Source organism: Corvus moneduloides, chromosome 14 (assembly GCF_009650955.1).
Source record: "Corvus moneduloides isolate bCorMon1 chromosome 14, bCorMon1.pri, whole genome shotgun sequence".
Classification (NCBI taxonomy): domain Eukaryota; kingdom Metazoa; phylum Chordata; class Aves; order Passeriformes; family Corvidae; genus Corvus; species Corvus moneduloides.
The window spans coordinates 6,551,203-6,573,568 of record NC_045489.1 but is presented as its reverse complement, the minus strand read 5'-3'; the positions used below and the strand labels follow the sequence as shown (position 1 = coordinate 6,573,568).

At 50.0% G+C, this 22,366-nt stretch overlaps 1 protein-coding gene and 1 long non-coding RNA gene across 5 annotated transcripts; both read left to right on the top strand.

Moving 5' to 3' along the window:
* Positions 1-1,129: 1,129 nt before the first annotated feature.
* On the top strand, positions 1,130-5,717 carry LOC116451236. Its single transcript, XR_004243145.1, has 3 exons — positions 1,130-1,900; positions 2,177-2,316; positions 3,332-5,717. It is a non-coding gene; the product is annotated as an uncharacterized LOC116451236 (long non-coding RNA).
* A 2,996-nt stretch (positions 5,718-8,713) lies between these two features.
* Positions 8,714-20,465, top strand: LOC116451079 (probable G-protein coupled receptor 83). Of its 4 annotated transcripts, XM_032124215.1 has the most exons (6): positions 8,714-8,924; positions 9,097-9,373; positions 9,458-9,728; positions 10,502-10,627; positions 11,289-11,422; positions 14,587-20,465. In XM_032124215.1, exons 2-6 carry the CDS (start codon positions 9,345-9,347, stop codon positions 15,179-15,181), a joined length of 1,155 nt encoding a protein of 384 aa, XP_031980106.1. In that variant the 5' UTR covers positions 8,714-8,924; positions 9,097-9,344; the 3' UTR covers positions 15,182-20,465. The 4 variants fall into 4 exon arrangements, with proteins under 4 accessions (XP_031980106.1, XP_031980105.1, XP_031980103.1 ...); XM_032124214.1 differs by having other exon boundaries at positions 8,715-8,924; positions 9,142-9,728; XM_032124212.1 differs by having other exon boundaries at positions 8,715-8,924; positions 9,097-9,728.
* The last annotated feature ends 1,901 nt before the right edge of the window (positions 20,466-22,366 follow it).

Genomic DNA, 22,366 nt, shown 5'->3' with positions numbered 1-22,366 from the left:
TGGGGCATGGTTTATGTTACAGGGTACTATTATTTTGCTGTTCCTATTTCCCCACACATGCACACAACAAACTCATCTGGTTTTAAGCCTTTTGTTGAGCTGTTGGTGTATTTGAGCTCAATTACATACTAAGGAGGGAAGAGAGAAGATTGCTCACTGAGCAGCCTGGCAAAGAACCTCACTGCTGAAGGTCCCTCTTCGCCACAGCAACAAAGTCACTCAGGCCTTCCAGTGCTCCATTGCAGTGCTGATTGACTGGAGTACAAAACATGGGATGGTGATCAGGAGATGTGGGGGTGTAGCTGCTTCCAAAGCCACGCTGAGTTTTAGCACATCAATGAGCTTCTGGTACCTGGGGAATCTGTCGTTTTATTATCACCTGAGCTGCAAGAAAAGCAGAACCATATCAGCTCATCTTTTTTCACAGCTATCACACAACTGCAACACTGAGTTCGGTACCTTCCCTCTTCCCAGGGAATACAGGATTTTCTCCTGAATCAGAATGGGAGGGCTTAGACTGCCAAAACAAGGAGTCAGCCCAAGACCTGTGGTGTACCTCTGCTCTCAAATGAGGTCTTCATTGCTGACAACAGGCTGTTTTCTTCACAGGAGTGTTTTAGGGTTCAGGTCTACAAATCAGTTTAGGCTGGTCTAAGCCAGCCATCCCTCCATCCCAGCAAGCCATATCAGGGCCACTGACCTGCACTCACTTGTTTCATTTAGATTATACCCTTGCTGATTAGCATAAATGAGATGAATAGAAAGTGGAAAATTGGTCTTTGAGCCCAGCACTTGGCACTGAATTCTTATACAAAAAGGAAATGCCTGTCTCTTCAGTTTCTTTTCAGTTTTTTGTTCACAAATTCTTAAGTGAACAGAGAGACTCCTGGTGCTCCTTCTTTGCAGCCATTCATGTGCCTCTGGGAAAGGTTTGGCTTCTATGCTTGCCAGGCTAATCAAGGAAACAGAAAATACAGAACATTAGTGCATTGAAATCCCAGGCACTCTAAAGTCTCAAGAAAATAGAAAAATGTTAGGCAGATACACCTGATGCCCACAGCCCTGAGGGCCTCGGCTGGGAAAGAGTAACAGGAGGGGCTTCTTTGAGGTGAAGTTTCCTGACTGAGATACCAGCTAGGGCAGGAAAAAACCAGAAGAAAAAAGGATAGGACCTGAGTCCCAGATTGGATAAGCCCCAAATACAGAAATTAATCCATCACCCAGGGTGATTAAGCATTGTGGATAGGAGAAATGAGTTTCCAGGGAGGATCCGGGCAGGCTTGCCAGAGGTCCCAGCATCAAGGGGGATGGCATTGAGCCGACCAAAGGCTCTGTGTTTTCTTCTGGGAAAAGCCTCAGCAGCCCCAACAGCAGCAGCATTTCCCTTGGTCTCTGCATTTTCCCCAGCAGGAGCCCCCTGCCACATGTGGGTCTTTCTGGCCTACCAAAGGTTCTGCAGCGTCATGGTCAGGGTTTCAGGGTTTTGGGAATGTGCTGGGGACTGTGCAGGTGCTGGGGAGGGCAGGCAGGAAGTATGGGCAGCCCCTGCTGGCATTCTCTCCCCATCCCTGCTCCTTCCAGCCCTGGCCCAGTGGTCCCTGCCTCAGCAGTTTTGTGCCTCCCATCTTGTCTGAACATCTCAAAAACAAGAAGAGGATTCATAATTTTTCCTCTTACATCTGGAAAGGGAGGAACCCCACAAGACTGTGATTTAGATCAGTCCCTGGAGCAAGAAAGCTGAGCAGAAGCAACAAATCAGCATTCCTGAAACCTCTCCTGGTACCTGAGGTACCTTAGCTCTGGAGCAGAGGAACGTTCTGACAAGTACTGAACCCTGAGCAGAGCTCCCTGCATCCAGGAGAAACCCAGGAATTTCAAAATATAGCTAAGCTTCATTTTGGTAAGGAGAATATTTTGCACCATGGCTGGGGAGGGGCCCAGCCCCTGCAGAACCTCACAACCCAAATGGCAGTAACTGGGCTGCAGCAAGCGGCTCCTGCCGAGCACCAGCTGGGGGGCTGAGGTGTGACCTTGCTGTCGGTGTGACAGCCTGGGAGGCTTTATTAGCTGAGCTCTCTAGTAGTAGGTTGGTTGTTTTTGTGTTTGTTTGTTTGGGGATGGTTTTTGTGAAAACTTAATCTCCTGGTTTAATAAAATGGCATGTTTTTCCCTTGAGCTGGGCTGGCTCCCTGCAGATGCCCACCCATCACTGCTCGCCTGGTCTCTGCTGGAGGAGAGGTTCCAGTAGCCAAGGGCCAAGTGATGCTGGTGGCTGGAGACCATGGAAACTGACAAGAGGAAGACACACACCTTCAGGTATGTCCTTTCTGGTTTTGCTGATTCCTGAACTTGTTCCACAATCACAGTTCCAGAGGGTTTAAGTACAAAAGTTTTTGATAGAAATATTGTATCACTATTGTGAAGAGGAAAAAACTTGCCTCGCCTTTATCCAGCAGGGAAATGCACATTGATGGGCCTTGACTTCACCCTGTGGGCCTGTTTCCATTTAAGTAGTTCAAAATTCTGCAGATAAAGCAGCCAAAGCTGGCACAGGTAACGTGTTTTGTTGGATAATTGCAGCTGGGAGTGGAGGATGCTGGCTGGCTGTGTTCTGCAGCCATATGCTGGCTGGGTGGTTTGTGTGTTGATTTCTTGCCTGGGTTGTTTAGAATTCTGCACCAGTAAGTAAAGAAATGAAAAATTTTTGCCTTGTCCGCAGTTGTTACAGAAATCTAAGGCTTCAAGCGGCCCTGGAAATCTTTGTGCTGCTTGATCCTAGGGCCAAAGCTCACTCCTCAGTGCTCTTGTTTAGCTCCTCACACTGAGCTTTTGAAGCTCCAATTTTCTCCAGCGCTAGATTTTGCGGAGTTACCCCAGGGCTGCCTGGCTGCTCCAGGGGCAGAGGGGCAGTGTGGGGCTGCACAGGGACGTGCCTGAGCAGTCCCAGCTCTCTCCAGTTTTGCGCAGCAGTGACAAATGCCCCTTTCATTCTAAACCTGCCCAGCCATTCCTCTTCGTTGCAGTTCCCTGAAGTCATCCTGTGGCCATCTGTTTGTCCCGCTCAGGCAGAGTGGCAGCCAGTCACCCTCTGCCAGGTCTGCCTGTCCCCAAGGCTGCCCCATGCCCACCATCCCACCCAGATCAGTCTCTTCAAGAGCCTTTGCCGGGAAAACCAGTGGAAATCCTCCTAGGGATTGAAAGGGGTTGTGTGGAGAGGTCCTCTTTATCCATGGTGCCTCCTTCCAGCAAGGAGGTAATTTCTCTAAGATGCATGTGTCTGCATGCTCCAGCAAATCACATTTCTCCAGTGTGTATTAATCCTTTTTTTCAGGCTGCTTGGAAGGGAATCTGGATGTAAAATAACTAAGATTGCCCCTGAAGCCCCTTTCAGAAAGGACACCCTACTGGCTGTTTTCTGTTCCCTTGGTGGTAAGGTAGTTTAGCTTATAATTTAAAAGCACAATAATCAGTACTTTTGTGTTTGAGCTCTTTAGACCTCCTGGGAAAGTGCCATTTGGATTATGCTCTCCAGATTTTATTGCTGTAATTTCATAACCTCTATTGACTGAATGAGTTGAAAATTAAGTTATAAATGCTTCGACACAAGCGACTGTCAGAACTGCCCCTCCTTTCTTTTCCTGGTTGATTGTGCTTCTGCTTCTATGCATTTGCAAACCCAGAGATGGATTTTTGGGACCCTGCTGGGACCCTGCAGCACCTGCTGCAGCTCAGCTTTGCTGAGGCCCCCGCCCCCAATGCCCCTCGTGAGCAGCCGCTGGCGCCTGTGGCTGTCCTGCTAATCAGGAATCTGGCAGAGCCTCAGCACCCTCTGTCCTCTGGCCGAGCTGCTCCACAGTCCTGGCTGCCCTGGGCTGTGTGGCAGAGCTGCACCCCTGGCTGGGGCACCCATGGCCAGGGGTCGCTGCCAGGAGTAACGCAGGAACCTACCTGTCACCAATGCTGGTGGTGGCTGAACCATTCCTCCCAAATGCAGAAACTGGGTAAACATGTAGATCCTGGGGGATCCTTCCCAAGATCCTTGAGGGACCCTTCCAGCTGAGTGAGTGAGCTTTCACCAGAGCTCCACAGCTCAGAGGCTTTCTGAGCTGACACATCCCTACAGCTACACACAGACATTTGCCACACAGGGAGGTCCCTGAATCAGGGCCGTGGTGGGTGACTTGTCCCCAGATAGAACTCAGCAGGATGCTGCAGCTGCCATCAGCCTCTGCACAACTGTTCCTTGCTGCCTTTGTCACATCTCTTCCTTTGGTCAGAGCGGCACAACGGACAGAGTTTTGAAGTAAATGTATATTGTACCACTACTTTTCAAGTCATATCTCCATTCTTCCCTTCCTTTGGCGTGTGAGTCATCCCAGCAAACCTGTCATGCCTTAAATTAATTGGGCCTTGGAAGGGGACAGAGATAATGAGCCATTCCTGGATGGCATTTCTTAAAAGCCAGGGAATGTACAGCACAAGGTAAGGTGCTGCCTGAGTCTTCCTCACCTTGTCAAATGAATCCACATCTCTCCTGAGCTTGTGATGGGGTCTGTGTGGTGTCCATTGGCTGCTGGCCTCCAGTCCAGATACCTCTGAAGAGAAGCTGCTCTTACAAAGTCCTACTTCCAGAGCTCCAGTTTTCTGGCCTCAAACCAGCGATGTGCTCACAGAAGGGCTGAGTTTGGACACTGTGAGAGGTGGACAAGCTTTGAACTGTTCATCAAAGGCGAGAGGGCTCCTTGTGAGCTCAGTGCAGTGGGGGTGTGAGTGTGGGTTGTGCGTGGTCCCACCTGGACATGGGGGTGTCCCTGCTCACTAGCCTGTACCTGTGCAGGAGGACTCAAAGAAGCTCTGGCTGGTGCCCCCGAAGAGTGAGCTGCAAGCAGGGATGAGGGAATGAATGTCCCCCATCCCTGAGGGACATGAGTGTCCATGCATACCACACACAGAAAGTGACTTGCCCCTTCCACTCTTTGCCAAGTCCCTTTCATTAGCACAGAGTTTTCTGGTAAGAAAAACAGGATCTTTTTGTTTTGTTTTGTTTGTTTGTTTTTCTGTCTTGATTACCATGCAGAGGGGGAGAAGAACCAAAGAAGAACCTCCAAAAAGAAAATACACCATAAGGAATGTTCAAGGCTCAGAGGCTTCTGAAGCTGATAGTTCACTCCATCAAAGGACAATGCACATTGATGGGTTGAATTCCCACATGGATGGGCTGCACCAACCCAAAGGCCAGGCTTTGATGGCCTAAGCCATGGCCAGGCTGGAGCACTCAGAGCTGGTAGGACAGCACAGGTAGGAGCTGCCTATTACTGTTACCTGTTAGGGTTTTGCATCCCATTGAAAATCAGGGAACCAGCAATCAGACAGGAATTGGGTGTGCTGTCAGTCATTCTGCATGACTTTTTTCCAAGGAGAAACAAAAAAAAAGTGCCTGAAGATCCAGCCCCAGTGGGCCACTAGACAAAGCCCATCAGAGTGGGGAGGGGCCACAGTTACAATGGTAGATTGTAATAGATAGTTACAATGGTTGTTCTGTCACCCAAACCTTACAGCTGAACCTTGAGGACTATCAAATCCATTATAAAGCTTTTCTTTTCCAACTACCTTGAAACTGCACTATTAGTAGCTATTATGTACTTGTAATTTGTATTTTGAATAGTAAAGTCTAAATTGTAACTGTTCACAGGATATCAAATACAATTGTTATGGCATTGTTGCTCTTTTCTTATTTCTCCTTTTGAAGCCCATTTTGTACAACTTGCCCCTCCACCCACTCGCCTGTGCTGAATCTCAGAGCCAGTCAGAGCACATGATAACAGCAGGCTCTGGCCTGACATAATGCACACAAAAACACTGTTCCCATGTCAGTGGCAACTAATGCCAGATCATACTCTGACCCTGGGGAAATTGAGATTTGTTATCAGGATGACTATTTGCACTCCCCAGTTTCTGCCCCCTGAATTTTCATTTAAGTTGGACGATGAATTTAAAATTTAGTTGTAGTTTCTGCTTTAGATATGCAATGTCCATTGTTTAGAAATGTGGTGTGTCCATGCCAGGCGAGAGGATCCTGAAAGCCTCCACGGCTTGGGCTGGAGGAAGGTTCCAGAAGCACTCAGAGAGCCGGGCTCGGGTGGAAGCGCCTGGTGCCGAAGCTCCCACCCTGCCGCCACATCAGGCAAACCTGAGCTGGGTTATAACACCTGTCTGGGCTGTGCACATTAGTAGCACATGCAATGGAAGGCTTGGTAGTTAATATTTCAGGGGCTCAGATATACTTTCTGTGCCCTAGAATCTAACAGACAGACACAAATGTCTGAGAGCAAAAGGAGGAGTTCTGCAGCTCCTCAGTTCCAAAGCCTCTGGTGCCTATGTATCTGCACTCTTATTGATTCTTCTGTCCAGAGGGAAACCAGCCCTCCAGAAAACAAAAAGACCTTCTGACATTTAAGACACAGAAGGAAAGACACAGAGTACCTGTAATACCTCCAGCCTGCAAAGTCTCCTCAGAGAGATAACAGGAATTTTACTCAAGAAGGACAGGCAGAAAACTCTAACAATTTTATCCCACAACACAACCATTCCTGCTCCTGAAGTGTTTTCTGACAGATGAAAACCAGACAAGCATCAATCAGAGACTTGTCTAATGACATGGAACACATGGGACTGGCAGCTCCATCAGGGGTCCGAGGGCAGGAGAGGCTGGTCAGGATTATTGCTGTGTAAGGGATCAAGTCTTAACTCCTTAGCCAGTGAGGGCCTGAGTGTTTCAGGAGGTTCTAGCACATACCTGTAGTTGATAATTTGCACCTGGAGAAAGCTAGCATGCCTGGGATTTTGCTGGAAATACAATTAGACTAAACTCATAGCTCATAGCTCTCCTCTTCTGAGCTTGCAGCTCTAAAGCCAGCGATGATGTATGCCAGCAAGAACAGCATGGGAGGATAATGAAATGGCTCTTTGGATGCACAATAATCTCACAGCCATAGTGAGAACCGCTTCAGGGGGACTGAAAAATAGCAGAAGCCTCCCAGATCATCTTGCTATAGTGGTAATAAACATCCAGTGTGTCTTTTCTGTAGCCCTCAGGCAAGAAACTCCAGAGAGTAAATGCAAAGCTCATTCTGCTTCTGCTGAAAGCAACTGGAGTTCTGGCACAGGCATGAGCCGGAGCATCTCTTAGACCTGGGAATCCATAAATACAAAATTCTGAGCAAAGAGCCAGTTCCTTGGAAACACACACCAAATATACAGATATTTCCTCCTGCAGAAGGAATTCCTGTCTCCATCTGGACTCTTTTTCTACTATTTGCCAGGAAGATCTTCATTAGTCTCTCCAAGAGCCTATGGCTGACACGATGCAAACTGGGATGCCCAGTTTGCTCCATGGCAAACAGACCCCAAACTAGGAAAAACCTAACCTTCAACCTGTCATCATGGTTTATTTGCCCTGATAGAGGTTACAAATACCAGGGACCAGGATGGACATCAGGGCGCTTGTGAATGACATTTAAAAATGCATTATTAATTGGAATTAGGAAAAATTAGATGATTTGGAAAATAGAAGTGTTGTTATCATTGGAACACACAGGATGACCGGACCTGTTTATTGAACTGGCCTGGACTGACAATAAAAGTGAATTCTTGGCTCCACATGTCAGCATGGGACCTTTTCACTTAGAAGTAGAATTTGGAGTCTGACAAGAGGCACATCCTCTATGTCCCATGTCCTTCTCATGTGTTCCCCATCCTGTAGCTACTCCCCTGTCTTAGTCCTTGCATGGCCTGGCCACAGCATGGACATGGACAAGAGGAGCAGAGCCATGGACAGGGGAAGGCGATCATGCAGGGGACTGGATATGGACAGGAAAAATCCTTTTTTTTTTTTTTTTTTTAAATAAGGAATAAGTGACACATACAGGATGCAAAACGTGAAGGATTATAATACCTAGTTTAAAAATATGCTGTCTAAAGTCTTTGAAACTTAAACTCTCTTCTTCTGTGTCAGCATCTGTCAAGAGGGACCCAGCCGTGGGAAAAACACCAAAAAACAAGCGCTGAAACTCCACCAGAAGCCTTTCCGCAAAGATTCGTCCCGGGAGAGGCTTGTGAGGATGGTTTTCCCCTTTTCCCGTTAAGGCACAGCCAGGGTGTCTGCAAACACAGATGCTCCGTGCCCGCTCGCCACTGTGGTGGGCGCTGCCCTCCGCCCTGGCCCCACAGCGCCGCTTAGCCCGAGTCCGCAGCAGCCCCTCCGGGTACCGTGGGAGCAGACTCGGCACCTGCAGGTGCGTGTGCGCGCAGGAAACCGCGGCACTAATTAACCCCCGGTAACGACTCCCGGGCCGGTGGGGCCCCGCCCGCACCGTGTTATGAATGGAGCAGCGCCGCTCCCCGAGCCCCGCCCCGAGCGGCGACTCCGCTACCAGCGGCCGCACGTGCGGGGCGTGAAGGGGGTGCGCGGTGCGCTGCGCAAGGTGCGCGGGGTGAGAGGGAGTGCGCAAGGTGCGCGGTGCGCTGCGCAAGGTGCGCGGGGTGAGAGGGAGTGCGCAAGGTGCGCGGCGCGGTGCGGAGAGTGCGCGGGGTGAGAGGGAGTGCGCAAGGTGCGCGGTGCGGTGCGGAGAGTGCGCGGGGTGAGAGGGAGTGCGCAAGGTGCGCGGTGCGGTGCGGAGAGTGCGCGGGGTGAGAGGGAGTGCGCAAGGTGCGCGGTGCGGTGCGGAGAGTGCGCGGCGGTGAGTGCAGAGGGCGCGGCGCGGCGCGGGCAGTGGGCTCTGCGGGGTGTGTTGTGAGTGGGGTGTGTGCAGTGCGAGGTGTGTGGGGTGTGCGGTGTGGGGTGTCCTGCGCGGGGAGCCGGAAGAGCCGCTGCTGCCCCTTGGGACCGGAGGCCGAAGGGGACAAAAACGGCCGGGCAGTGCGAGGTAAGTGAGGGGGGGTAAGGGTAGGAGTTAGGGAGGGGGGTAAGGGTGGGGAGTTTGGTTTCTCCTTGTGGTTGGAGTGTGCAGGGAACTGGCATGTAATCATGCTGCAGTGTATGCACTGTCACATATAGACCTGTCTGGTCCAGGAAGTGAAGTGTTGGTTTCTATTCAGAATTCAGATTTCAGTTGCTGGAAAGACATCTTTGGATTTGTTTAGAGTGGAAGGTGAATGTTTCTGCATTGGGAAGAAATTCCTGCGACAGCAGCACGGGATGGTCAGGGAGCCTGCTTGAGCCCAGAGCTCACCTGTGAAGTTCTTGCTCTTCTTGGTATGTGAGAGAAAGTGTGGTCTCCAACCAGCCCCTTTTGGACACACCATTGGAACTGTTCCTCAGCAGGAAAGACTGGGGTTGACCTACCATGTCTCGCTCACTGCTTCAGCCATACAGGTCACAGGTGATGGGGTTTCTTGGGGAGTTTGACCATTACTCTTCACTGGCCAAACTCATGTCCATCTACCACACAACTAACAGGACCATCTTCAACTGGACAGAGAGCCGCATTGTTGAGTGGGAGAAATTTGCTGAGCTGGCTAAATATGAGCCAGAATCCCAGAAACCAACAGTGAAAGCGCTCCTAATCGTGGCGTACTCGGTCATTATTGTCATGTCTCTCTTTGGGAACATGCTGGTGTGTCACGTGGTGCTGAAGAACAAGAGGATGCACTCTGCCACCAGCCTGTTTATCGCTAACCTGGCAGTGTCAGACATCATGATCACACTGCTCAACACACCTTTCACCTTGGTAAGTAGCTGGTCTTGCTGTCCCTTCAGCCAGGACAGGAGTCTCCCTCCCACCAGAATTCTGCCTGGTGGTCACAGGCTTTTCTCCTAGGGCTGAGGTGGGAACCCAACACCACCAAGTCTAACTGATAACTCTCCCAGGCAAGTAAAACACTGTTCAGCAACCTGTGGGCTCTCTGTTTCTCTGTTAAGACTCTGTAACTCCTAGAAACTCTAAAGCCTCTCCATGTGTGCTATGAAACCCCAGCAAGAGCTTTTTGGGTGATGAGAACAAGTGCCTGGGTGAACATGTGTTTTTAATGCTCATGCAGGAGAGCACTAGAGAGTCCCTTAGTGGGTCAGAACAGTCTGAATGCCAGTCATACTGGGTGAGTGGAAGAAAGTAGTCGCACTTTTCAGAGATGCCAGCTGGATAAAGGCTTCAATGAAATCTCTCCAGATCTGACAGTGGGGTTGATATCAAACCTTGGTCCACTTTTTCCAAATATAGTTGTTAGTGTAATAAAAAGTTATTACCACTGTTTACAAGCAATGTCTGTAGAACAGGCCAGGAGGGCTGTGGTAGCTCCACTTCATAATCAGCAGGGTTTGACCCCATAAACTCTTCTGTAAAGGTGTTTCAGAGACCAGGATAGCTGATCTTTCTTTAAGTTTCAGGTGAAGCTGCCCAACCAGCCAGAACCCCTGAGCCAGCTCAGGTTCCAGCCAAGGGACTTTCCCATGTATTTGTTTTCAGCACGTTTTTCTGGCTGATGAGCTGTTGTTTCTCCTCAGGTCCGGTTTGTGAACAGCACGTGGATTTTTGGAAAGGCCATGTGCCACATCAGCCGCTTTGTGCAGTACTGCTCCCTCCATGTCTCCACACTGACCCTGACAGCCATAGCTCTCGACAGGCACCAGGTGACACTGCCCTCCCCTCTTCCTTCCAAGGCTCTGGGAGGAGACTTGAGCTGTGAGAAGTTTTCACCCATGTCTCTCTGTGGCCATGACAAATGCTGGCTGTGTGTCCAGTGCAGGGCAGCAAGGACAGCCCAGGCCATGTGCTTATCCCTAGCAATCACTCCCCTTCCCTGTGCTATTGTCAAATAGTAAGTTCCAGACTATCAGATTTTACCAGCTTAAAGATCTAACAAAGAAAATTTCATGGAAGGTGAGTTTCTGTCTCAGCAGAGGGGAGAAAAGCTCAGCTTCACAGGCCCAGCTAGAACAAGAGACATTTCTATATAGTTCATACAGAATAAACAAACATACCCCTGAGTGAATACCATTGTGTGGGAATCTTTTCTTTTTTTGACCTAATGTAACCCCCAGCTTAAGGAAAATGGTTCTCACAGAACAAGGTAGAGGATGAAGTTTGAAAGTTCTTCTGAGCAGACTGAGAAGTTCAATGTTTCCCATTTTCCAGGTCACTCTAACGAGCAGGACATTTTCCTAATCATGGCTGTCATTTTCCTCTCATTAGCTGTGTTAGGTTATGTCACAAACCGCCCACCCCCCACTGTGGGCTGTGAGGGCCTTTGCTTCCCGTGGGAGAAGAGTCATGACGGAGTCTCTGTTGCAGGTCATCCTGAACCCACTGAAGCAGAGGATGTCCCTGACGAAGGGAGCTCTGAGCATCTCTGTTATCTGGCTGATGGCAACCTGTTTCTCCCTGCCCCATGCCATCTACCAAAAGCTTTTCCAGTATAACTACAGGTGAGTGATCTCCCCTTCCCAGTGAGTGTGTGGAGGTCTGGCAGCCCTTGTGCAGTGCCACTCACTCAGCAGGGAGGGCGTTGGAGTGTCCCAGGCATGGGGACAGTGGTGTGGGATGAGAGGGTGTTGGTGTATGGGTGAGATCCCGCTTCCCACAGCAGAGGCTGGGGCTGTGGAAGAGCCTGCTGCCCGGGGTTTGCTCTTGCCACTTCCCACATGCCCAGATGAGGGTCTGGGTCCCACTCCCAGCCACGTGCTGGGGCAGTCCCAGGCATAGCCTGGCTGGGGCACAGACATTAGTGACACATACCTCCTCCAGTGCCATGGCCTTGCCAGGAGAGGCTCTGTCCCGAGAAGATAATTTTCTCCTGAGGGACTTTCCTCTTCCCTCCTTTTGCCTGCTCAGTTCCTCAGACCCAACAAGACCAAGCCCATCCAACTTGCTCAGGCAGGGAGGGGAGAGAGAGTCAAACTGCAGTTTCAAAAAGGAAGAAAATAAACCTCCTGTTGGGAATACCTGTGCTGACATCTCCAAAGCTCTGCAGGGAGCAGGAGCAGGGGACCACCCTGGCTTGTCAGCAGAGCCACCAATCCCTCTTCCCCAGGACTTCATACATTGAGTTTCAGGTTGTGACTTCCCTGTATTTCATCCATGTGAATTTATGAAGCAGGACCAACCTTCCCTGAAGCTTGAGGTTCCTCTGCCCAATGTTACACTAATGAGAAAAACAAAGAGAAGCCCCCACCCCCTTCTTCTGAAGCAGGGCTGTGGGGGACCAGTGTGGAGTTGGGGGGACCCAGTGAGGGGCAGGTGAGGGTCCAGTGCTTTGGCAGGAACCAGAGCTGTCCTGGTATGCCATGGTGCCTCCCCGCAGGAAAGGGAGCTCTTTGCTTGGCTGAGCACAGTGACAGCAGATGAAGTGGAATTTAACATCCACATGAGGACTGCTGAAATATAAGAAAATACAGAAGGTTCTGATATAGAGGGAAAGAAAGAAAAAGAAAAATAAGCTTCTGCTTTTAATATCTCCCCACAAAAGGCCCAGCAATGGCACTTGTCTCTGCTGTAACCCTCTGCCAGGGAGAAATACAGAATCCAAACTTTGGGGTTGCTTTGCCCTTGCAGTCCTTTCCTCTGTGGTACCCAGCCTGTTCTGTCCCTCCTGTCCCCACCAGCCTGTGGCATTGCTGTGACCTCTCCTGTCTAGAAAACAGTCTGTAACAGTACCCAAGTGGGATTTTTGTGGCAGGTGTCACGCTGCTGGTGCTGCCCTTCGCAGGAATTCCAGCCTCGAGGCCAAGGGGATAATCTTACCATGACCTGTATTTTCAGGCTGAGATCAGCATCCCAGGGAGTGGGGCAAGGAGACACTGACAGGCAGTAGGAATGAGATTTCTATTGTAGATATTGACCTTCTCTATAAAGGACAAATCTAATTTCCTGCAGCCCAGCCAAGTCCCTCCTGTTGGTGAGGGAGGGGAGCGTGAGTGTCTGCACAGGCTGTCACTGCTTTTTGTGTACGAGGGGCTGCACCAGCTAGAAGTGTGACTGGGGCTTCACAGTCCTCCCCTGCCTGTGCTTGTGCCTGATGTGACTGAGATACTCAGGGGATATCATACCTCCAACTGTCCAGACTGTAAACACAGGGCAGGGTTACTCCATGCTTGCATTGCTCCGCAGCTGTGCTTGGGGATTAGGGAACAAATTGCTCATGAATGAACGAACACTATGATCTGTTTCGGGGCACCTGTCTCTGCTCATCCTTTGGCATGGCCAGAGGAAACCGAGCCCCGTGTTGGCACGAGGCAGCTCAGCGATATAAGGACTTCCAGGACATGCTATTCCTGTCCCTGCTTTCCATTGAAAAAAAAAATCCCAGTTGTAATATTGCTTGTAATAGCTCTGCAGGGCCAGGGCTCCTGAGATTCCTACCAGGGAGTGGTTAGGGTTCTGGGATGGGAAACAGGAGCTCCAGCAACATCCATCTCTGGCTGTACTACACAGCAGCACATCTGAGTCCCTGATCGTACCAGAATTCACCAAAATATTGCCTTGTCACATCCCCTTTGGCAGGTCCCCTGTGCCAGGGGTGAGTCAGATCCAGGGGAGGAAAAGCCAAGACTGCAGTTCAGAAAGGATGATTTTCCCTTCTGCGTCAGTTCCCATCTTGAGTGGCGTCTCCAGGTCCTCTGCGCTCGGTGGACCCATTGTCACTCCTCTGACCTCATCCCCTGCTCCAGCTGCCTGTTCTCAACAGTCTCCTATTTGTGGTACAAAAGGCAGCTCCAGTGGTTGAAAACAGGATATTAAAGATACTAATCAATACTGCAATGAACAGTACAGCTTGATGAGGGCTAAAATCTGTGCTGAATAGAGGAGAACAGAGGACAAGGGATGAAGAGAGAAGAGTAAAATGGAATAAGAGAGAGAAAGAAAGAAAAAGAGAGGGGGGAAGGGAAACAAAAGGAGAAAACATCCACTGGAAATAAATTCCATCACTTCCAGTCACCAGCTGCAGGGTGTGGAGGGGACACGTGGTGCAGCAAAGGGTGCTGGGCCTGAGCCACTGCTGGCCAGGTAGTGGGAACACACCTGGTTCCTGGATGGGATGGGACAGGTGTACGGGAGTTGTTAAAATGAGCTGTTGTGTATGATTACACTCAGTTCTTCTGTCAGTTAATTGTCAGTGGTTCAACTGGAGCCAAGTGACCAATCATCACACCAGTTTTAAGAGGTAGCAGGAAGGTTGTAGGAGCTGATGGCAAGGGAATGGTGGGTAGGGAAGGGAAGGGAGGTGGGTTGGTCATGCCTGTGAGGCTTTCTCACAGCCTCCAGCCCCTCCCTCCCCTCCAGAACAGCTTTGGCTTAGAGCTGCTACAGCTGCTCTTGCTGAGGGATCCTGTGCTGGGGGGTATGGCAGGGTGAGGGGTCCTGGCTGCTGAGGGGCACAGAAGGGTGGGTGCTCCCGTGGAGGGCAGAGGCTGCAGGTCCAGCCTGAGAGAGACATGTCAGAGCTGTGGCTCTGTATCCTCCCTCTGTCCACACTACACCTCTGACCAGCTGGCTGTGGGCAGTGTGAGACCCCCACTGTGGTTTGCTGAGCCAGCAGCACCCATGTGACAGCAATGGCCATGTGCTCTATCTATATTTCTTCATTTTCAAGGGAAGCCACTGTCCGGAGTCTGTGTCTTCCTGATTTCCCTGAGCCTGCAGAGTTGGTCTGGAAGTATCTGGACCTGTCTACCTTTCTCCTTCTTTACCTCCTGCCTCTGCTGATTATCACTGTCACCTACATGCGTCTGGCCAAGAAGCTGTGGCTCCGCAATGCCATCGGGGACATCACCACGCAGCAGTACGTCACCCACCACAGGAACAAGAAGAAGAGCATCAAGATGCTGATGCTGGTGGTGGTGGTCTTTGCGATCTGCTGGTTCCCCCTGAACTGCTACGTGGTGCTCATCTCCAGTCTGGGCATCAAGACAAAGAACTTGCTCTATTTTGCCCTGCACTGGTTCGCGATGAGCAGCACCTGCTACAACCCCTTCATCTACTGCTGGCTGAACGAGAACTTCCGTGCAGAGCTCCGGTCCCTGCTCTGCATCTGCCAGAAGGCGCCACAGGCTCAGGACCAGGTGCTGCCACCCAGGGCCATGTCCTGCCATGAGGCATGGGTGGAGCAGGCCAGGTGCAGGAAGGGACCTGCCTCCCAGGCCAGATGCTCCACTGGGAACCTCCCAATGGCCAACACGGACCTGTGAGCCATGGGGCTGAGGGGAGTTACCTGGCTGCGGGAGGCATCAAAGGGCATCTCCCAGTCTCTCCTCAGGAGCCAGCGTTGCTGCTCTGCCTTTTCACTGCTGACTTTTGGCTGGTCTCACTGTAGCCCCTCCTCTGCTTGGCGTGGTGGGCACACAGCCTCTCCAGCACTCTACCAGTAGAACCCATGCTGCAGCTGGCCCAGGGGGCAGGAATATGTACAGGGGGCATGGAGCTTCTCAGACAGAGTGATCTACTTTCCGGTTTTCTCATTTTTTGCTATCAGAGGGAGTGGATCTGGGTTTCCATCACTGGGCTGACTCACTGGCCTGTAACATGTGCCATAATGTGGGGCTATGCACAGCAGTAGAAAAGGATCCATGATGACAGGTGTTTGAAGGAAGATCTTGGACATGCAGATGAACTCCATCCGTAGGGAGTCTCACCAGTTAGTGTATAGCAAAGTATCCAACAGAGGTAAGGATTGTTAACAGCCATTTTCCTCTCAGATTCTGCTGCCCCTCCTGCCCTCTGTCCCACCCACAGCAGCTGGAAGCCACCCTCAGACAAGGGGAGCAGGGATGCACCCTAGGAGCCATGGCCGTAGGCTCAGAGGGCATGATGACAGACTAATGTAGTTCATTGAGAAGTTCTTTTTATTATAAACATATTAACTCAGTAAAGAGAGCTACACTGGCACTTTACAAAAGGCCACAAAATATTTCATCAGGGCTGTAGCATTGACTCACTGAAGAATGGAATCATTCTGCATTGTTACTAGTTGCTGTGAAAGTCTCATTTAAACAACAGGAGGGCAAGAAAGGGCCGTAAGGAATGTCCTGTGAGGAGCAACCGAGGACTCTGGGGCTGTCTAGTTGGTGCAAACCAGGTGATGGATTCCAGAAGCCCAAGGGCAGCCATATCTGCTGGGAGGCTCCTGGTCTGCCCGGGTGATAGCCCAGACAGAGCTTCTGCCCAGAGAGGCAGTGGGGGGGCCTGAGTGACTTGAGGGAATAAGGACATACTCCCACCACCTTCCTGGGGGAAGATAAGCCAGACCAAAGAAGGAAAATTAAGGACTGTTTGGTTTGTTTTTTTGTTCTGTTTTTGGTTTGGTTTTTTTTTTTTTATTATTTTCCATTTGTGCAGTGAGAAAGAACAGGACAGAAAGGAGGGGGGTCCTTTCTTCAGGCCACTTGACCCCAGTTGGGTACCTCGGGTGTGCACTGCAATGCCTGCACCAGAAGAAAACAGCAGAACATGAGGAGTGGCAGAAGGAATGGGTGAATGCTTGGTCCCTGAGGCACTTTGCTTGGAGCTCACAATTATTGAACATGGGAATTCAAAGCTGTCTGTGCTGGGTGCTAGCGCTCTCTTCCCTCACTGTACAGCAGGGTTTGTTTTCAGTCAAAAAGCATAATTGTAAGTTTTTCAAAATGTTAAAATCATGTCTAATTAATGAGCATCACTTCATTTAATTATTAAGAGAAGCTATCATTTGCTTTTCTACTGTTCCTCACCCCTCATTAGCTTTTGATAGCAGCTCTCAAACTGCCATGTATTGTCTTTTATATTTCTTAGGTTTGTTTTCCTTCTTTTCTTTCCTTAAATGGCTTAATAACCTTTTTTTCTGGAGGAATCCAAGCCCTTACTCCAAAGAAGTGGGTCTCTCCACACTCCCTTGATCTGCTAATCCCTGTAGTTAGCGATCTCTTGCTGTCAGAAATAACCTGGCTGGTTTTCCTTGGATCTGTCAATTGCAGCATCTCCTCATTGCTGAATTTTTCTCCCCTAAATGGGCAGGATGTAAGAGCTGACTGTATCGAATCTCCGTAACGGCTCAGTTATCTGGACTGATAATTATCAATGCCTGAGTGAGATTCAGGGCCTTGCATGCTTCGCCCAATGCCCCAAGGCTCCTGTATCACTTTAGGATGCCCTAACTCCCAGCAGCTCTCAGGCAAACATAGAATGCACAATATATATAAAAAAATATAACCTGAGCGTTGTTTGACTGGGGCACACCTCAATTTGACTGACAGCACCTGAGGCAGGAGGCTGCATCCCTGCTGGACTCCAAGCCAGGCTCTGGAAAAGGGAATCTGTGAAATTCGGCTTCTGCTGGGTCTGAGTCAACTCAGCATGTAAATAGATGCTTAAACATTCCTTAATCTGTCTCCAGTCCCGCCGCCCACCTGTGGAAATGGCTTCCTGAGCGGCGCCGGGATCCAAGGGAGAGCTCCCAGAAACAGGACCAAGGATGTGCTCCCGCTCCCAGCCGGACAGTGCTGGTGGGCGCACGGTCCTGCCCCGGCCGGGGCAGCAGCAGCGCTCTTCGTGTCCTGCAGACCCGGAGCTGGAACCGGACAGGAGAGTGGGGTGGGAGGAGAATCCTCCGCCATGAGGAGACCCCTCCCTCTTCCTATCTGTGGACCGAACCCTCACCCGGTGCCTTCGGTGGCTGTGGCGCGGCTCCCTCGGCCGGCGAAGCCCCTGCGGGGCAGAACCCCGAGGGAGAATTTGGAGGGCAGATTATTGAAACACTGAGTCACCACAAGTCTACTCCCGGCAAACTATTTAAGCACACACAAATCAGTGTGAAAGATCCAACGAGACATGTCTGAGTGATTAACAGCCCAAATTTATTAAGGTTAGCTCATGCCAAATGCAGCAGAGTGCCTTCAGCAGAGTTGCTGATGAAGACGATAACAGGGAACACAGTGCAGGGGATACCTGAATTCCAGAGACAAATCCTCTTATATAGCCCCACCACATAATGAACAAAGAAACCACAGCATGCCAACTAGATTAACAAAAAGCTAGCAGAAAAACCCCCACAATGAGTCAGAAAACTAGCTCAGGAAGGAGAAACAGAATACAATCATCATCACTTAGCTCTTCAAGTGGAAAACAGTACGGAGGGGCTGGCCAAAGCACGCTGCAGGGATAAAGGGGAATGTCTTCAGTTAAATCCATCTTAAGCCCTGGAAGTGGGGGTGTAGGTGGGCCAGTGTCAGACCATCTTCTTGCACTGAGAAATAACTCGGCATCTTCAGTCACTCACAGATCAGGGGAGGAAGGAGCTTGACCCTTACCTGGGAGACTGGATGTGAAAGGCACACCCCGAATTCCTGCGTGGGAGATGATGTGCAGCTGCCCTGTGCCCCAGGCAGCAGGAAAGTCTGTCCCTTGAGCCCGGGCACACAGCTCTGCCCTCTCACCGACTGTGGAGGCAACCTGCCTGCCCCCCAAAGAACCCACCTGTCCCCGAAGAACCCACCTGCCCCCACAGAACCCGCCTGCTCTCTCCCGCCGCCTCCCCCCGCCACTACTTCGGCGCTGCGGTGGGCAAAGGAACGCTTCTGATCTCCCAGACTTTGGATGGAGCCCAGGCAGGAATACCGGCAAGTGAGGGCAGGTCTAGCACCAGGCACAGCGTGCAGCCAGTGCTTGGTTTGAAGACTAATGGCATTTCACAAGCTGCCCTGTCCTACCAGTGCTCAGCAGTGATCCCCACCCCAGTTCCAGGGTCTGTTCCTAAACTGCTCTCCTGAGGTGATACCAGAGTACTCCCAGTGCTTGGCTCTTCCCAATGTGCAGAGCAGGTACATTGGAGGCCCCTCTCTCCCCAAATGGGCTGTTGATGTTGGGTGTCTGCACTGGAGCAGGACTAATGTCCTTTGGGGTCCCTGATGGGATGGGGCAGCGGTACCAAAGGCTGCTCTGAGCAGTGCTGGAGAGAGCCAGGAGGGACTGGCCAGAGCAGGCAGGGGTGTGGGTGCTGTGCCTGGGGGGAGGTCACATGGAGTCCCCATAGGCAGCAAATCAAAAGCACCTCTTGCCCTGCTCCCCAGCCCTGGTATTTTGTTCTTTGCCCTGGTATAAAGGGCTGGATTAATGTACTTGGCCCTTGACTGATGTTTCACTCCCCCAGCAGCCCACACTGGCTGATGCTGCCCAGTTCAGTAGTGCCAAATTGCAGAAGGACACTGCGGCGAACTGTCAGTGGAGAGCAGCTCTCGCTTAACCAGAGGCAAGAGGGAAAAAATAGTAATAAACCCCCCCAAAAGCCACAGTCTTTGCAGGAACCGGGTCTGACTGTACAACAGAGTAGTCTGTCACTTGAAGAGACTCCTCCATGACAGGCCCATAAAAGTCTCCTTGGCAGATGAGAACAGACTAATTGCTTTATAAAATCAGATGAATGGACAATCTAATGCATCTGCTGGAGACAAACCCAACTGCTTTATGGGACACTATAAGGGGCAAGTACAGGGTGTGTCCCCATTAATGGAATTTCTGCTTATTACTTCACAATTAATGGGGCTTTAGAGCATGATGGTTTATATTCTCTATATCATTCCCACATGCTTTCATTGCATACATCTGTATCCGATCCATACTGTGTCCTGCAGGCTGTGGGACCTTGGTGGTCTCCTGTCTCCAGGATTTCTGCTCTGTAGGGACCTGCAGTTTGTGTTTGTAGCTGACAGCAGCAACAGGGATTTTCAAAGCCTCATTCTGACCGTTCCTTGCTGTTCCTACAGCACTGCAGAAGACATTTCCATTTCAAACCCACACTTGGAGCCAAGCTGAACACCACAATCAGTGTGACTCCGGGGTGGCCAGACTGTGGGTACCGATAGGAGATAATTTATGATACCTAACAAAAATGATGGCAGCAAGTTTCAGAGCAGCAGATTTTGTTTCTATTTTTGAGACAGACAATATTTGTTTGCAGCCACATCCTGTCTCAGGCAGTTTTCCACAGGAATTAAGCAATCAATTAATCAATGGTCTCAACCTTTCGCAGCTTCCTTCATCCTCCACAGCTTATTTTGACCTTTTACTGGTGCTATATGCCAAACATGGCAGAATTCAGAATACAAGGAGTGCCTGGATCACTTCAGTGATGGATTTACCACAGTTCCACCAGTGGGGAGTTGCAGTAGGCTGGGTGGCTCTGGGCTGTTTTGGACAGTTTCATTTGCTTTTGAACTGTAATGCACTGCTCAGACCTTTCACCTTCAGGTTAATAAACCAAGTCTCTCCTAAAGGCTGGAAAGGAATCGAGTTTTAGTTTTTACCATTACAGTATTTCTTTCACAGTACGTTGTCATTCCTGAACTCCACAGTTCAGTTATTTAACTGTTCATCTCCATTTCTCACCCTGTTCTGGAATTAAACACACCAGTTGCTCGTGCTGATGAGCAGTGACTGACGCCGACTGTTCCTGCATGGAGATGGCAATGGCTGCACTCCAAATAAAGTCTTTAATGCAGTGTCCTTTCCCTCTTTACGTTTGTGTTTCTATGGGAGGATATAGATTTTCCCCCGTTATTAAATTTGACACACCCTGTGTTCTATTTAAGAGAATTGCTCTGACTTGCCTTACCTTGCCTTTCATTTAGGAGAATATAAGTATTCTGCTGTCCTGCACAGCTTGCAGGGCAGGATGTAGGGACATTCACTCTCCAGGGGAACTGTTATGATTAACAGAGCAAATAAAGACCATGAATATTTAGCAATATATTCAGGCATGTCAGCTATAAATGGGAACATCTTCACCACTTGAGTAGTTCTCAGCTTCTTTGTGAAGCCAAGCTGTCAGTTTATTTGTTTTGCCTTTGTTTCTCCTGGTCACTGTGCAGGAAGGAGGGATTGAGGGGGAAGGTAGGACAAATGTCCAATTTTCCTCTCTGTAGTGTTGAGCATTGCTAACACATTCTCTGCTCCCCCTCCCCGTACAAAGTTGGGGACAGGAGCCTTTCCTCCATTTCATTTCTGTCTGTATTGATGTGTTTGTGTCCACACACACACTCTCAACACCAGGCTGCCATTTCTAACACTTTTCTGTGGCACAGGTGCTGCAGGGCAGGAGCATGACCCTGTAGGTGCCCAGGGCAGAGGGCGTGGGGCACATGCTTTGGGAATACCCTGTGGACAGGACCAGGATAAGACAATGGTGAGGAGCAAAGCAGCTCACAGCCCACCTGCTCTCGATGGAAATGTCCTTGCTCTGTTCCCTGGGTCCCATAGCACAAGGGCCCGGGCAGGATGGGAGCTCCAGCCTGGGGTCGTCTGACTTGTCTGACTTTGGAGGTAGCCAGGGCACAGACCTGGGGCATTGCTCTGACATGTTAACATTAACTGTAGGGGTAAGAAATGATGAACATTGGCTCTGTTGTTATTGTATTTGATTGGGGTATTTATTTGTAATCCTGTAATTCCTTCAAACCAGCTCAGGGGAGAATGAAGGGGAGTGTGAAGAGGTATTTAATGGGTTGTAAAAACACTTTATTCTTTTGCTAAAATTCCATCCCTAATGCTGCTGTATTGGAAGGCAAACCAGCCCAGTACCCAGGCTACCAGCTCTCATTAAAGCACTAATTGTCATAGAGAAACAGGCTGGCCAGGCTCAAAAACCTCATTTACCACCAGGGCTCGAGGCAGGAATATAGGAATTTCATTTGGGATAATAATGTATTTTTGAAGGATAAAAATAATAATAATTATTGGCATCAGGTTGTCCCCAAAGACAGAGTGCTTTTTTGCCTCCAGCACAGCTCATGTCTGGATTTGTTTCCCCTTAAAAATGAACATCTGCTGCCAATAAAGGAATTAGGATTTTTTTTTTTTCTCGATTGTGGTGGATGTTGCTGCTCACAGTTTGGTCCTAGATGAGATGCTTTGCTCTCATTGATGTTCCCCCAAGCATTCTGCCCAGCTCCTCAGAGTCTGGTGGCTCATTTGCCCACTGAGACAATGGGTGACGGTGGCACTTCCTGCAGGGGCACCCAGCCGCCTTGGACACCGTGCCCCAAACATGCACTGTGACGTTTTCAGCTGCTTTTTGAAAGTCCCTGTGAGTGATCTGACAGGTTGGGAAGGTGAGTGTGGAAGACAGAAGAAAAATAGATTTCTGCCTCCTGGCAAACACATCCAATTCAACAACATGCTGCGAAATGTGTGTTTTCCTTTGCTTGTGATTGCCCTCGTGTCCTACAGAGACTCGGTGAGGTGAGAACTGAGTGTGCAGGGGAAGCCTGGGGAAAATACAGAATGAGAAAAACAGGGAAGAAACAGTAAAAACACCACCTGTGGGGAAGGAAAGTGGAGAAGGAAAGGAACTTGGGTATGGAAATTCAGGTCTCTCTAATGGATTTCAGTCTTCAATTTTAGCAATG

Coding starts and splice junctions, on each gene's coding strand:
- LOC116451079 (XM_032124214.1), top strand. CDS start 9,345: ATGTCTCGCTCACTGCTTCAGCCATACAGGTCACAGGTGATGGGGTTT. Junction 10,628..11,288: donor TAGCTCTCGACAGGCACCAG/GTGACACTGCCC, acceptor TCTCTGTTGCAG/GTCATCCTGAACCCACTGAA. Junction 11,423..14,586: donor CTTTTCCAGTATAACTACAG/GTGAGTGATCTC, acceptor TTCATTTTCAAG/GGAAGCCACTGTCCGGAGTC.